General features: G+C 52.9%; 1 protein-coding gene across 1 annotated transcript in view; it reads left to right on the top strand.

Annotated features, from left to right (window-relative positions):
- The window catches only part of LOC105979627 (contactin-associated protein-like 2), a 614,985-nt gene that overhangs the window by 591,907 nt on the left and 7,115 nt on the right, over positions 1 to 15,963 (top strand). Inside the window, exon 13 of the mRNA XM_045288903.1 lies at positions 12,915 to 13,115. Coding sequence (XP_045144838.1) covers positions 12,915 to 13,115 — 201 coding nt within the window. The remainder of the gene's footprint in view (positions 1 to 12,914; positions 13,116 to 15,963) is intronic.

Below are 15,963 nucleotides of genomic sequence, written 5' to 3'. Positions count from 1 at the left end.
ACGTGGCTCCCCAGCTCCGGGTTCTGGTTGCATCAGTGTCTTTCCATGTGGCTTGTCAACAGCAATGTTTCCCAGGGAGTCTGCATGGATCCTGCCTCCAACGAGCTATTTGTCTCCTTCACACCTCCAAATGGGGTCATCCAGTTGCAGCCTGATTGACAGGCTAAACTCCACCCCTTCACTCATAATAGTCTCAAATTGACGACAGATTATGTAACTACCATATTCTGGTGTTTCACATTCGCCCACTTTTGAGGGTGTTTTGGCGGGATTGCCACTTGAGTACTCCGTAGATGATTCCTAAACAGAGGCTGGAGAGTGAGTGGCAGTGCCAGAGACACAGCACTTAGTTAGAAACCTGGCATTGAGGGCCAGAGATGCCCTCCGAGGATCAATGGCTCATCCACATCCACCATGCAAATCAGCGGACACATGATGCCCCAAAGTATCTGACATACAGTGCAGTGGTTTCTGTACTCTGCGTGATAGGTCATCATCAGAATTAATTACTTACTTAGGTCGTTGCTCATTACAACCACTTTTGATTTACAGATCTTTTCCTTCCCTCCCTTCTTCCCCTCCTCCTCCCTCCCTTCCTTCCTTCCTATCTTGGTAATGGTGACACTCCTATGTCTGCTCAAGTTCACAGCCAGGCAGCCAGACAAACCTAGACCTCCACGCAGGAGATAACATTATCCCCATGCCCATTTCCAAGCACAATGTTAAAGCTACTTTTAAGCATAAGAAGCCCCGAGAAGGTTGGCTGTCTCATTTTATCTGGGTACCAACCGCCCTTCCGTCCACAGAGAGAATGTCCCCTTAACTCAAATCACACCCTGATTTCGCCAGCATCCCGGCAGCAATGACATAAGTACTGGCCCCAACCGCCACCTTGTGTCCGCCTGGAAAGTGCTCGAGAATGACCTGTTTCTTTGACCTTGCCCCCAAATCGGTCCGGTCACAGGTTTGCCAACCCTGCCCCGGTGTTTGGGGGAAGTTGTAGTAGGCCTCTTATTCCGTGACGCCTTGTGGGGGTTCAGGTGGCCTCGTGCCTGGGAGGCACCGTCACACTGACTGTGAAGCCAGCATATCGCCAGTGAACACGGGAGCCCTGGTGGTGCCGTGGTTGAACATGCAACTGCTCACTGAAAGGCCGGCGGTTCAAACCCACCAGTCACTCCCAGGGAGAAAGATGTGGCCGTCTGTTCCCATGACATTGTGTAGGAAAGTCTAGGTGGGTCATCCCAATTCCACGAATCCGAGAAATTTGGATTCCAGAGGAACTCAACTGGGTTTTTTTCAGGGCTCATCCTACAGTAGTATGGAACAGGGGATATTATCATTGCTGGATCTTGGCTAAAAGCTGTGTGGTTGGCAGTTCAAAGCCACCAGCAGCTCTGTGGGAGAGAACTGGTCTTTCAGCTCCTGTGAGCAGTTACAGTCTTGGAAACGCACAGGGGTCGCTAGGAGTCAGCATGGACTCGATAGCTATGAGTTTGGTTTTGGGGGTGGGATGGATAGCACTGAGAAAAAGGAGAATTCGGAAACACTTTGTTGTGTTTCCCAGGACATTTACATGGAACATGAGACAGCCATTCAACCAGAACAGGGGGCATCCTGCTCGGTGAAGTGGAGGGGCGGGGAAAAGAGGCAGCCCTCGGGGAGATGCATGGACACAGTGGCTGCCACGATGGGCCCCCGCGTAGCACTGGTCCTGAGCGTGGTGCAGTGCTTCATTCTGTTCATTGCGGGACCTGATGAGTCGGAGTCAGCTAGGGACACCGAACAACAGCAAAAACAACACCTCATCTCCCGGCCAGGGTCAAGTGTTCAGGACAGAGGCTTAGAATTTCAGTTCGTCTTTGGGCACACTGTCCATTGCATGGCAACATCTGGTCGGGCTTGGCCAGTGGTTGGAAGTGGGAAGTGGTTGGAGCTTGGGGGAAAGGGCCCTGCAGCTGAGCCTAAAAGCACGAACGTTCTTCTGGAGGGTGTGCAGGTGAAAGGAGAGAATTCACCTACTGCTGGGGGACGGCTCTGGACCAGGCCGTGGTTCACTCTGTTGTACACAAGCCCCCGATGAGTCAGCGCTGACCCAATGCCCCAAATAAGAACACCCACTGGGGGGTTTCCTCGGCGCAAAGTGGGAGTCCACTGGGAGCCCTTTGAGGACCTGAGCTCCACTGTCCTGAGGTCTTCTTTCCACGGAGCTGTGGAGAGCTGGGCAGCCCCACTAAGGACCTGGTCCACCAGGCTGTCGGGCTAAAGGGCCACTTAAAGGGCCGCTTGAGGGCGCAGGAGAAGGGTGAATGGGGAGCATTAAAAATGGGAAGGAGGTGATTTTTCAGGGATTCTCCTCTAGCTGAAAAGGCCCTGGTGGGGTGGTGGGTTACGTAGTGGGCTGTGGACCACAAGGTCAACAGTTTGAAACCACCAGCCTTTCCACAGAAGATGAGGCTTTTTACTCTCATGAAGAGCGGGTCTCAGAAACCCACAGTGCCAGTCTATCCTGTTCTGCAGGGCCGTTAGGAGTCAGAACTGACTAGATGGCATTGACTTTGTTTGTTGGTTCGTAAGTCATCAAGAATCTTCCGCTGAGCCTCAAGCCTGGAGAGGCGGGATGGCGGGAAGGCCCTCAGCCCCCAGGGCAGTAGCTTCCACCACCATAGCTCCTGGTACCCACGGACCTGGATTTCTGGGCAGGCTTTTATCCCTGCCCCACCTCACCCCTGACTCCAAGGCAAGTGGGAGGTCAGCGTGAAAGACTGTCCTGTCCATGGCCAATCAAATGCCGTTTCTGGCTATCGATCTGCTGCGACTTCAAAGCAGTTCAGACAGAAGCACCTGAGCAGGGTAATTTCCCAGGTTAGCCTGTTAAAACTTCAATTAAAGTACGTGCTGGTGGATATAATTAGCTTTGCTTGGCCCCTTGACCCGTGTGTAACTGGCTTGACTGTGTGTCATCTTCCGCCATCCTTCGGACTGGGCTGTTCTGTGTTTTAGTGTGTTGTTGCTGATGGGATTTGGGGGGGTGCTTTTCTGTGTATGGAATCCGGGAGAAGTAAGTCTAGAGGCAGGAACTAGACGGATAGCTCCTCAGGGTTCTGGCAGGGGCTTGGGGGGAAAGGAGGAGCTAATAATAATGGGCCCGAGAACGAGAATGATCTGAAGTCAATTGTGGTGAGGCTTGCACAACTCTTTTTACACATTTAAAGCACTGGCCTGCATTGTGCACAGATTGTATGTCTGTAAAGCAGCAATGACCAACACAGCTTGCTGTCATGGAGACCTGCCATGTGGGGAGCTGGGTAGAGAGGGTGGTGCTGGTGGATACCACGTGAGACAGGTTGAGGTGGCTGGCTTGTGCACACGTCCACTCAGGCTCCCCTCATGAATGACGCCCCAGGAAAGCTTTTCGGAGCAGAACAGAGGAGGCAGGCTGTCCACCTTGGGGTTCCAAGCTCCTCTGGGGGCCCCACTCTCAGTTTCTGGGGTTCGCTTACCAGGTTATTGCTCAACTAAACAGGGAGCTTCAGGAAAGCAGTTCCTTCAAGACTGCAGGTTGAAAAGAGCCCCTAACGGGGACGCCTGGGTAGTGCATCCCAACTCTACGGCCCCGGGGTCTGGATTAAAGCTGGGCAGTCAGAGGGAGGCACACAGGCCCATCTTCAGGCGTCCTCGAAAATGCCCATCTGCCCCAGCGGGTGCCCCTCGCCTTCATCACGCAAAAGGAACTAGGTGGAGAACCCAGCTGACTCTGGGTCAGTGACCTCAGTGACCTCAGAGAAGGCACCCTCTTTCCACTGTGGGCCATGCACTCAGGCCCAGTTGCGAGGACACTGCATTCCCCAGAGGGACAGTATGGTCCAACCCATCACAGAGCAGTGGGTGCTTTGAGAAGATTAATTTTTTAAAGTTTATCACAGTCAGATGCCTTGGACTCTAGAGTCTACAGGGAGTGGGGGGTGGGCAGACCCCACACCTGATGAGTGAATGGTGGTGTGAGTGGAAATGGGCCAGACAGCATCTGTGTTCGTCTGGGTAGACTAGAAAAAATCCAGGAGACTTACATAGGTCTAGGAAAGAAATCTATATCAAAGAGTAATTGTATATTAAGAAAACATCCCAGCACAGTCCAGATCAAGTCCATAAGTCTGATATTGGCCCATATGGCCTATACCAGTCTATAAATTCCTCTTCAGACTCATGCAACACATGCAATGATGCCGCATGCATGAGTCTGAAGAGGCTCGTGGGTGGAAAATCTTGTGGATCCAGTGGTGGTAGAAGCATCTCAGCGCTGGCGTGGGTCTCTACAGGCTCTTCCAGCTCAGGGCTCTGGCTCCATCAGCATATCTCTATGTGTCTGGTCAACAGGAATGGCAAGCAACGAGAATGTGTGTCCCACCTCCAGGGAGGAAGACAGGAGTTCCCAGAATCCTCAGGAGAAGGCCATGCCCATAAGGCCTCATTGGCTATGACCTGATTGACAGGCTAGACTCCACCACTTTGCTCAAGTTGACAGGAGATTACGTAATTGCCACAGTATATAACAAAACCAGCAAGACCACGCTGGGAGGGAGAGGTTTAAATTGGGGCCAGCAGAGACATGGGGTGGGGTGGGGTTGGTGGGTAGGATGGAGTGAGGTAGGACGGGCGGATGAGCTTCAAACAGGACTTTGCTCCTGACTGGGAGTAGGGTGGTCAGCTTTGGGTCCAGGGGAAAGGCCTTCCAGTTGGACAGTGGTGACCAGGACAGAGATGGGGCCAGGAAAGGAGAGTAGCTACCGGAAAAGACAGATTATTAGGTTACAAGGGGACTACCACCTACACACACAGATTGTTCCCTTCTGTGCAGAGCAATTGTTTTGTCCACATGTGTGTGATGCGTGTGTTTTGGCATGGGAAGCAAAGCTACTGCTAACTGCCCACAAGAGAGGCCAGGCCTTGCCCAAGGCCCGAGTTGGAATCGGATCAGAAGCTAATGACTATAAGAAAACAAGCCCCAAGAGACATCTGTTGTTGTTGTTATTGCTGCTGCTGCTGTTAGTTGCCATCAAGTCCCTTGCAAATCATAGTGACCCCACTTATGAAAGAGCGATCCTCACTTTCGCTCTTCCGTGTGAGACACTGTGCAGCCACTGTGTCCATCCCCTGGGCAAGGGCTGCACTGCCTCTCCACTTTAGCAAGTCTGCTGTCCTTCTCCAGGGACTAGTGTCCCTGACAATGTGGCCAAGGTCTGGGAGACGAAGTCTGACTCTCCGTCCTGGCTGCACTTCTTCCACGGCTGATAAGTCGGTTCTTCGGGCGGGCCGTAGCTGGAACTTGCAGTACTCTTTGCCAGCACCGTAGTGGGAGTATGTCCATTCTTCCTGATCTTCCTTGTTCCGTGTGCAGAGGAGACAATTGAAGACACCCTGGCTTGGGTCAGGGCCACCTTAGTGCTCCGAGGAATACCCTTACCCATCAACTCTTGAAAGAGGCATCCACAGCAATAGCAATGTCATCCTGGGAAAAGGCGCACACACACACACACACACACACTCCCAAGTGTCTTCAGGTGGGTGGGGAGGCGCTGACGTTACCCAGCTTGTCCTCAGACTTCGCACACCCCCCCTCCATCTGTGGACCTGTCAACACCCCCATGGGCTGCAGGTCCACCTCTACACTGCTGCCTTCATTCCTTGGGGCCTGCAAGACACCATCTGCTATCTGCGCTGAGTCTCGAAGTTTGCACACCTGCGTGCCACAGGATGGCATGGAGATGGCTGTCTGCCCCCACAGGAGACTCTAGGCTGCACAGGTGCTTGTACCTCTCACGACCTGCATCTTGGCGAGGAGGAAGAGGACACGGCAGCTAAGGTGTAGACGCTTCATCTAAGCCTCCAGGAGCCGAGAAAAGACAGTCTGAACAGGGTGCAGGTCTGGACGTCAATGGCCGTTGAGATAGACTCACCTAAGTGAGGACGGGACCAAGAGAGTGACCTCCAGTCAGAACTGACCAGGTGGCCGTCGGTGGGTCTTGAAATCACTAGCGTGCTCTGCCACGCCAACCCAACCACTGGGGGTTCAAGGCCACCTGAGGCATCTCTGAAGAAAGGCCTGATGGTGTAGTTCTGAAAGTGAGCTCTGGGAATCCCTGTGGCTGCTCCGAAATGGACCACATTAGAAGGGCCTCTATGGAGTGAAAGAAAAATGTGGAACAAAACTCAAAATGATAAGAGGCCAGGCTTACTGGTCAGATAGAGCCTGGTGGAACCCCCAAGACAAAGGCCCTTCCTCACCCTTCAGGTCTGGACCCAACTCGCTTCTGGCAAACTCTTCAGAAAACAGTAGAGACGTCTGTACGGGGAAGAATAACACCGGGGGAGTAGACACAGCGTCGCCCATGTACCCAGGGGAGACATTCAGAAGGGTTAGAACTGAGGGGAGGGGGACACAGGAAGCACCAAGAAGAAGCAGAAAAGAGAAATTACACTGAGGTGCATCAATGTGAATAGTTGAGTGGAAAATGGGTGATCTGCTCCCTGAAGCTTGATCCAACTCACAAAGAAAAATTTGAAACAAAGCAAGAGGAAAAGGGATTTTCCCTACTAGCCTCCTCCTAGTTCTCCTTGATCTGTTTGCAGACCCTTTTCCATCTTCCATTCTCTGATCACAGCTCCGTTTATTTTTGATGAGCCTTTGGGCTGGTTTGGTTGGTTGACTCTCGATGTGCTCCCTGCAGTATGCTTTCTGTACAGATGGCCACACACACACCAAGGGAAGACGACCGCTCCCTGGGGCCAGATCTGCTGGCTGGCACCAGGTCACTCCCCAAAGCAGTTGCCGCAGCAGGCTTTGCTGGGCTTCAGGCTTCAAGTCCCCCACAGTCAGTCAGCACCCAGACAGATGTGAAATCAAGCCTCATCCCCTGGCTGGCAAAGAAGACGTGTGTCCCCATGGTCTGTGGGTCATGGGTCTCCCTGTCTGAGAAATCCTGCTTCATGTTCTACTCCCATTTCCCTCGGGTCATGTCTGTGTATTACTTTGGTAGAATGGGAACCGCGTATGCTCTGCATCCTACTTTGGTGTGTCGTGACAATCTCCGAAACAGTCATCTCAGGCCCAGCTACTGGCCGTGCCCCACTCAGAGGAAGGAAGCGTGGTGGCAGTTTAAGACACTGGGAGCAGTGAGTGCGATGGGTGGTCACAGAGCGGGAGACCCTCCACGAGAAGGATCGGCACAGCGCTGGTGGTCGGCTCCCTGGTACACGGGGTCTCCGTGAGTTGACCTCACAACATCATCGTCAACAAGAGCATCACCGACACCGCTCCTTGCCCGCCCACTTCTCCCCAGGGCGTCCAGCTCTCTCGTGGTTGATGCTGCCTTGATGAAGAAGCTCTGTTCGCAAGCACGCGTCCCTCCCAGGATGCCACAGCGGCTTATTTCATGCGTTTATGAGAAGAAGTAGAAACCATATTCTATGCTTGGCTCTACATGTTTGAAGAGCTGCTTCTGCATTAGGTCTTTAAACCATTGGGATTCATTTTTCTATGTAGGGGTTAGCATAGAGATCTAATTTTATTTCTCAATGAGACTAGCAATTGTGCACGTCTCAGTGATTTATAATGCCAGCTCTGGTTTAAATCAAGTTTCCATCCATCCATGGATTTCGCTTTGTTTAGTGTTGCTTCACTCTTGCTTTCCTCTCTGGTTGTCCACTCCTGCGCAGAACGGCCGTGAGTCCTGAGCGGCCATTTCCGCCCCTGAGCATTCTTCTCCGTCCAGAGTCTCGCGGCCATTCCTAGAGCAGGTCTCTGTCCGACACGTCAGCTGCTGTGAGTCCAAGCACCCCCAGTAGCAGGGGGGGTGTTTGGTTTTTGTCCTACTCGGTTCCACTTATGCACAGAGACACCAATTCATTCTTGAAATTTGGAATGAGTTTATTTAACGTATAGATCCATTGTCGGAGAAATGGATATATACGTATGATCTATTATACATGTATGGATCCCTCCAATCCATAAGTATGGTATATTTCTTCATTTATGTGACTTCTTTAATATCATTCAATTAAAGTTAATTTTTCTCCGTAACATCTTATCTATCTTGTGTGAGATTTTACTTCACTGAATGTATTATATTTCATTACAAATGCCATTTGTAAGACATTATGCTTTTGCATTATTTGTTTTTCGGCAATACAATTAATTTTTGTGAATTGTTCTTTTATCAATTGATCTTTATCAAGCTAAAAATATTTTCTCATTAGGCCTGAAAACGTGCCCCTGGCCTTTATTCTAGACAAGATATAAATCATTATTATTATTTCCGATGAGGACGGCTTCTCTTTTTTCCTGGCTGAGCCTGCAGCACCGCCCAGGCAGGCAGTGAGGACCACGCTCCTGTGCAGATGGGGTCAGGGGCTCTCACCAGAGGCTGCTTCCTGTTTGCTCCCTTCACTGTGTCCAAGTGCCTGTTCCTTTTGGGAGAGGAAGAACTTCAGCTCCTCTTGCCCGTAGTCATTTCTGAGGAACGTAGACAACTGCAGCCGAAGGAGGAGACATGAAGAACATTTTTTCGGCAATGCCCTGACAGGTGTCCTGTGGAAGTCACTTTTCACCCTGGGACTGAGTCTTCGATCCCATGTGCCCAGCCCCTTCACCCCGCAAGGTGTCTGGTCAGAGAAACAACAGCAAAACCCAAGCCCACTGCCATCAAGCCAATCCCAACTCACACCAGCCTATGGGCCAGAGTACTCCCTCGGGGGGTTGGTAAGGGAGCAAGCAGCCTCCTCTTCCCTGAAAGGTGGCCGGTGAGTCTGAATCACCAAGCTTGTTGTTAGCAGCACCCCCTTTAACTCCCAGTGTTATCAGAGCTCCAGTGGATTTATTTGCCCCTTCCACCGGCCCCTCCTGCTGTGGCTCTTCCCTGCCTAGCTGTCCTGATTTGGGACAAACGTTCCTTCTACCGGGGTACTGGTAGAAGTAAGGCCAGAATGCCCCTTAGAGGCAAGGATGGTGAGGCTTCATCTTCCGTACTTTGGACATGTTGTCAAGAGAGACCAGCCCTGGAGAAAGGCGCCGTGCTTGGTAGAGGAGGGGTGGCAGGAAGGAAGAGGGCCCTTGATGAGATGGGGTGACGGCTTGGCTGCAACACTGGGCTCAGGCAGAGGAACACTTGTGAGGATGGTGCAGGGCGGGGCTGTGGGTGGATCACTGTACCTCCGGTCACTGTGATCGGAATGCACTCGATAGTACCTAGCAACCCACCAGGTCTCTCCGGGCTTCCGACTTGCTCGGCTGCACGGCCCCAGCCCAGGTGGCTCCTGTCTAAGACGGGGACACAGTGCTTTGTGCTTGCTCGCCTTCTCAGACTGCCAGCTCCTTGAGGACAGGAGAGGCTTGTCATCCTCTTGGGACCCCAGAGCCCTGCCTGTGCAGCAGCACCCACAGCTGAGTCTTCACTTGGAGCTGTAGCCGTGGGCCCAACGATGCATGAGGAGCTGCGCCGGGGCCCAGGACCTTTCTCCTGATGTGGTACTCTGCCCAGTCTGGTCACAGGCAGACTCCAGGGAGACATTGCAGCAAGCCATGTCTGGGGATGTCTCATTCCCTAGGTATGTCCACACTCTACTTCGGTCTGAGGAAGGAGCCCTGCTGGCATAGTGAGTTACATGCGGGGCTGTGAACTGCGTGGTCAGCAGTTCAAAACCACCAGTGAGCAAGCGAGCGAGCCAGCAAGAGAGAGAGAATGCGCTGGAGGAGGCTTCCTGTGCTCACCCATAGATACACGCTCAGAACCCCCTGCGGTAGCTGTCCTCTGCCCTCCAGGGTCTCTACAAGTCAGGGTGGACCTGGGGGTGGTGAGTTTTGGCTGTAGCCTCTTCAGTGTGCAGGAACGTTGTGGAACAAATTTAAAATATCGCGAGAACAGCCAAAACCAGGCACAGACACACAACGTGAGCTCATGGTCTTAGTCAGATGGGGCCCACAGACCAGATTCACAAAGAGCCACTACACAAGTTCAAGTAGAACCGCATGCTAAGGTGACGTGCATTAGGCTGCCTACAGGCCACTCCCCACATCAGCCAGTGCTGTGGGGGAAGACGTGCCAGTCCCGATGGGTGGTCGCTCAGAGCAGCACAGGGTGAGGGAGCCCCTGGGTTCTGGTTGGCGAAGGGCAGGCAGGCAGGCAGAACAAGGGCCCTGCCTCTTAGCACCCTCCAGGACCTTGCTTCTCAGTCGGCAACTGAAGGGAGTTCAAACCCATGCCATGCTGGCCACTGGCTGGTTCGCAGAGCGGCTCTGAAATGAAGCGCTTCCTGCCAGTGGGAGGTGTGTCCCTGTGGCCAGACATGCCTGGAAGACCGGCTTTCTGAGCTGCAGGCACTGGCTCTCTGTAGAGCGAGAGGTCCTGGCGCAGAGCTGGCATGCCGCTGGTGGCCCTCGCTTGATGAACGAGGGGGAGTCCAGTCCCTGGAGGGCTGTATGCCCCCAGATTGGCTACGGCTCATAAGACTGCAGTGAGGTTTGCAGGTGCACCGGATGGATTCATTGGCTTAGCTCCCGAGGCTGCGGGTTCCCTGCTGCTGTTGTTAGTGTTGTCCTGTGGGCTCGGGTCCCGCATGAGCCCATTGTTGCAGCCACTGTGCGGTCCTTCTCCTCAAGGGCCTTCCCTGCTTCCCCAAGCCTGGTGTCCTTCTTCAGGGACAGGGCTCTCCGTTGAGCTCACTGCCAGGAAGCCGGTGCTGACTCATCATTGTCCTACAGGACAGCTTGAGACTCACTCTTTATGGGTGTAGGAAGCCCCAGCCTTGTCCCTCAGAGCGGCTGGTGGTTTCAAACTGCTGATCTTTCGGGTTGTAGCCCAATGCGTAACCACTACGCCATAGGCACCCAAAATAAATGGTGTCTGTCACAATCTGGGTGAATCTGCCCAGGGTCAGAGGGAAGGCATCGGACCAGGTGAAGTGTCCTACTGCTGTGCATGGGGCCATCCTGACTCGAGGGACAGGAGGGGTCAGATGGGGTCGGGTCAGGTCAAGTCGGGTGCACTGGCCGAGTCCTGGGTCCCACTCTTGTGGGCACTGTGACAAAGGGAGGAGCCCTCACAGCCACTGGACGGACGCCCGAGAGCTTCCGACTGTGCCACAGCTGATGGTGGGAGAGAGAAAGGCGTTGGACCCAATCCGATGAGCAGAGCTTTAATTAGGTGGGGGCAATGCAGGGGACTGGATGTAAATGACAATTAGCTCACTGTCAGATCTGTGTTGGGAAGTCATGGAATGATCAGTGACGTGCTGGAGGCCACGAGCCTGGGCAGCAGGGCCAGACAGCCCCCCCGCCCCCATCCCTGTCGTGCAGAAACAGCATGACCCCGTAGCAACCCACCCCCGGCCTCCTTCTTGCCTAACACTGTCTTCAGAGCCCTGTGTCCAAGCAGGGACAGCCTCAGCGTGTGTGAGGTGACACTGTCTGGGACAGTTCCTTTCCAGAAGGTGGGCGTCTGTTCCGAAATGCTTGGCACTCTAGATCCCCGTGTGTTTTAACCATTGAAGGAATTCTCGTCCTGGTCCAAATCGCCCTCTCTTTGACCGATGGGAGCCTATTCCAGTTGGCCTGCCCTCGTTCTCCCTGGTAGCTGACCTGTCTCTGTTCCGAACTCACTTGTGCATCAGCTCCTCCTGCAGGAAGCCCTGATTCATCTTGATGGGCAGTGGTACCCAGTGGTCTCACTTGGGACTGGGCTTGGTCCTTGCTTTGTGGTGTCCTCAGTGGACATCTCAGGACACAGGTGCACGTCGTGAAACAATCCAACCTTGAGTCCTTCAGGATGTTCCTGATTGGTGCCCAGTGCAGAGCTGTTAGTCAACCACATGTGTCTGCCTGGGAGAAAGACGGGGCTTACTACTCCTGTCAAGAGACCCGGGGGGCAGGGCTACCCTACCTGACCCGTAGGGTTGCTATGCAAGGGAGTCGACTGGATGTCCGTGGGGGGGTCATAGATCTGAAAGCTCTGGTTCTGCCTTACTTTCCTCGAGCTCCTGTGGCAGGAATCCCACACGTGGCCAGTCCAGCAAACTCCATTCTCTCACAGGTGAGGAGGCTGTACGCCTGAACTCGGGGCACCAGCCTCAGGAGGAGGCTTGGCCCTTGCTTCCCTTCAACATCAGTGGGTCCAGTATTCCTGGGGGCTCTCCTTGGGTCTTGGAACTCTGACTTCTCTTGGTCTAGATGGTTCTCAGCGCAGAGATGCTGGGTCTGAAGGCCCCCCACCCTTCACTCTTGGCTCTTGTTTCTTGGTGGTTCTGAGGTCCCTCTCTGAGGTAGGACGAAAGGTGTTACAGGTCACACCTCAGGAAACCTCCCCTGGCATTGGACCTTGGAGGTGACTGAGTAACCCCCTTATACCTGATTGGGTGATCACCTCAGATGACATCATGGGGTGACTGCATCATCGCACAACTGCTGCACCCTGAGGGTCCTGGCCCAGCCAAGCTAACACACCTGTGGCAGACACAATTCAATCCATAATGGTACCTAACTGAAGGTCAGCAGTCGAACACCACCACCCCACCCCACCCCCCCGTGGGGCCTTGCAAGATAAGGGATCACACAGTGGGCCCCCAGAGGCGAGGCTCAGGGAGCACAGCTCCTACGGGAAGGAGCCGGTGGGGGAAGCAACCCCTCTCCCGGCCTCAGCCAGACACCTGGCTGTTCCTTGGTTTGCTCCCGTCTTTATCTCCAGGATGCCTGGCCTTGCTTTCAGGAAGGGCTCGCTCCCCTTTCTGTCTAGACAAGGAGGGCTCCGGGCTGAGGCAAGGCAGGGCGGGGCTGCCAGGGGACCCCGGAGGCATGTCACTCCTTACCCGCCTGGCAGGTGAAGGTGCGTTTGCCTCCTGACATGCTGTCCCCACTCTCCCCACAGAGGACAAGGTGTGGACCATCGTGTCCCACGACCTGCAGATGCAGACAACGGTGGTCGGCCACACGCCTGAGCGGTTCTCTGTGACCCGGCTGGTGTACAGCGCCTCGCTGGACCAGATCAACGCCATCACCAGCAGCGCCGAGTACTGCGAGCAGCATGTGTCCTACGTCTGCAGGATGTCGCGGCTGCTCAACACCCCAGGTAGGCGAGATCGAGCCGTGTGCCACGCGCCATGTGCAATGGCAGTTGCAGCTGGGGCCTGCATGACCATGCCCATGACCAGGACAGCCCTACCAGGTGCACACGCAGGCTCTGTGTCCCAGGCCCCCCAGGCCCACCTGCAGATGGTTGCAAATAAGCAAAGCCTGGTAATGAGCTTGTTTTGCGAGGAGGAAGTCTGGAAGATTCAGCCAGCAGCTGTCTGGCTCTCAGCATCTCCAGGTTTCGTGCTCATGCAGAGGTGGGGGACGGAGGAGGGGGGGGGCGTGTGTGTGTGTGTGTGTGTGTGTGTGTGTGTGTGTGTGTGTTTGTTGGACTCCGTAGACATGGGTTTGAGTGTTTTGAGCATGAGGTGGGTGGCCGTGGAGTTGACTGTGGTAGGTTCTATATTCCCCGTGGGGGGCCTCTGGCGAAAACTCGATTTTGCTGCCGGCATGAAGGCGTCCTGTGGGGATTTGAGATGCCAGGCCCTGGTGTAGGAGAAGATAGGGATGAATCTGAGGGCTTTTCTGGCCCATTGAAACAAGATGACAGATAATTACCTGCTTCTCTAACTAAAGGCACGTCTCCAGATTGCATTTCTAATCCGCTGATAGGTCGGTTTCTGAATGCTGCAAAATGCATTGCCGTCTCGTTCTCTGAGTCAGTTTCCGTGATCCAGCCTCTGTCTGCCAGGAGAGCTGATCTGGGGGGCAGCTGATGTAGAGGATGGGGCGGTGGCGGACAGACCCAAGCTTCCTGGAGCCTTGTGTTTGGTGCCACCAAAATAAGAAGCCACACAATTTGATTAAAAGTCTTTAATCTGCAGCGTTAAAAGCTCGTGTTTGCTGTGATTGGTGTGTGTGTGTGTTTGTGTGTGTGTTAATGCTCCATTCCAAATATCCATTTCCTCAAGCGTAACTAAGACTGAGTTATACGGGGCCTTCTGTAGTGGTACTGGTGGCATCTGTCTGAATACAATTAAAACCAGTATTAAATGATTCTATAATAGTTGTGTGCTTCTATTGAACGGGTGAGAGCCTCGCCCTCAAGAGCTCGTTTGGGGATATCTGGTTTCTAATATTCCTTCTGGGCATGGATTTTGTGTGCGTGGAGAACTTGTTTTAATTTGATTGATGTTTGGGTGTGCTGTGCCAATAACTAAGAAATGTGGGATTTCACACCGCCGACTCCTCTCAACTTCTACATGGATCAGCCAGGCCATTGTCAGCAAGCAAGCATGCTCTCTCTGTCTCCCTCTGTCTCTCTCTCTTTCTCTCTCTCTCTGCTATGAAAGGCAATCAATTTCAAGGTCTGAAAACTGTGGTTTTGTCAGTCTGTTCTGGAAACGTACCTATCGAGTCTTCCATACTTGGCCTTATCAAAAGCATAGAAACTAAGAAAAGTGGCCTTATCCCAGATGGGAGCACCAGTGGAGAGTAAGGCACGCCCACTTGAAAATGAGAGAACTCGTTCTACCTAACAGTCAAGACCTGCCTCTCATGGCTGCCCCACACCGTGGCAGGCCAGCTTGCTCTGAGCCTCTACCGTCAACATGCAAATGATCGGCCACGTGCAGACTTCTAGAAGGTAGGCACCACGACACAGGGGACCCCGCGTTTGAAATGAACGCCTCGAGAAGTTGGTCTGAGAAAGCATCATTAGAGTCACTAGGGTAAGATCCCCATCAACAACTGGGTGCTTTGGACGGCCAGTGCCTCTCCCTATGTGGACAAAACCCATTAGCTTGCTTTTGAAATGCACATTCGCATGTCTTAAGTGGCCTGCCATCGTATACTATTGTATAAATCATATTGTACTTGCTATCTGGTAATTTTCCGTGGCGGTATTTACCCCTACATTTATAAAGATTTATTTAATTGTAGGCTATGAAATCGATTCTCTCTGTGTTTCTGACTCTATTTAGTGTGGTTGTTGGCTTCCAGATTCTCATTTGTTTTAATTTCTCGATGTAGCCTAATTCTCCTAAGTCACTGTTTTATTGTTTCTCTTGTTGAAGGAGCAATATGAATTATCTGTCCTTCTGGGTAACTGACTATTAGATTTTGTATCTATTGAAAAGGAGTTATGTTCACAATCTTGGGCTTCAAAGTAAGCTGTGTAAAATTCAATATACTTTGATGACACTAAGCTGTGATTTAGGGGCATCCTGAAGAAAGGAAGCGGGGCCTGGGCTGGGTAACAGATAACCCGTTTTCAGCCCGCCTGTCTGAACTTGGGGGCAGTTTTCCAAAGATTGAATTCTGAGTGTGTGCTATACATGACAGGAAGCTGTGACCTTTAACTCTTGGAATGACATATAAAAAAGCAAAAGAGAAAAAAACTGCCTCATTGCAACTGAAGATGAACATTTTCAGTAAATGAGATTTATCGGGAGTGGTCAGTATATTAATCAAAAGCTTAATCATGGGATCTAATTAATCATTGTATTCCATCGCTGTCTGAGAACTGGAGGGTAAATTTAATTGGACAAGCCCGAGAGAGAGCAATAGCGAAAAGGGAGAAATTAGAAAATCAAGTCTGGTGAGCTCTGGCAGGCAGGGAGGCGGGTCACGCCATGCTCCTGGGGGCTCTCTCGGGAGCTCTGATGCAGCAGCTCAGGGGTCCCATCAGCTGGTGTTGGTGTGGCTAGCGCTATTGAGTTGGGGCCAAGCTAAGCAGTGGCACACACACCCTGGCTCCCCTTCTGGGGCTCTGATGTCCTGAGCTCAGTGGCTGGACTCCAGGGTGCTAGGAGGGCAGTGTTGTGGGAGGGACAACTATTGACCCCACCATGTGGCCTCCAGGCAGTGGAAGGGGCAGCAAGGAGCGGCGGGCGGCGGGAGAGGGG

This window comes from Echinops telfairi, unplaced genomic scaffold, assembly GCF_000313985.2.
Source record: "Echinops telfairi isolate 266 unplaced genomic scaffold, ASM31398v2 ScPeMD7_23;HRSCAF=83, whole genome shotgun sequence".
Lineage (NCBI taxonomy): Eukaryota > Metazoa > Chordata > Mammalia > Afrosoricida > Tenrecidae > Echinops > Echinops telfairi.
Note: the sequence above shows the minus strand (reverse complement) of the source record. Positions and strands in the feature narration are given on the sequence as shown.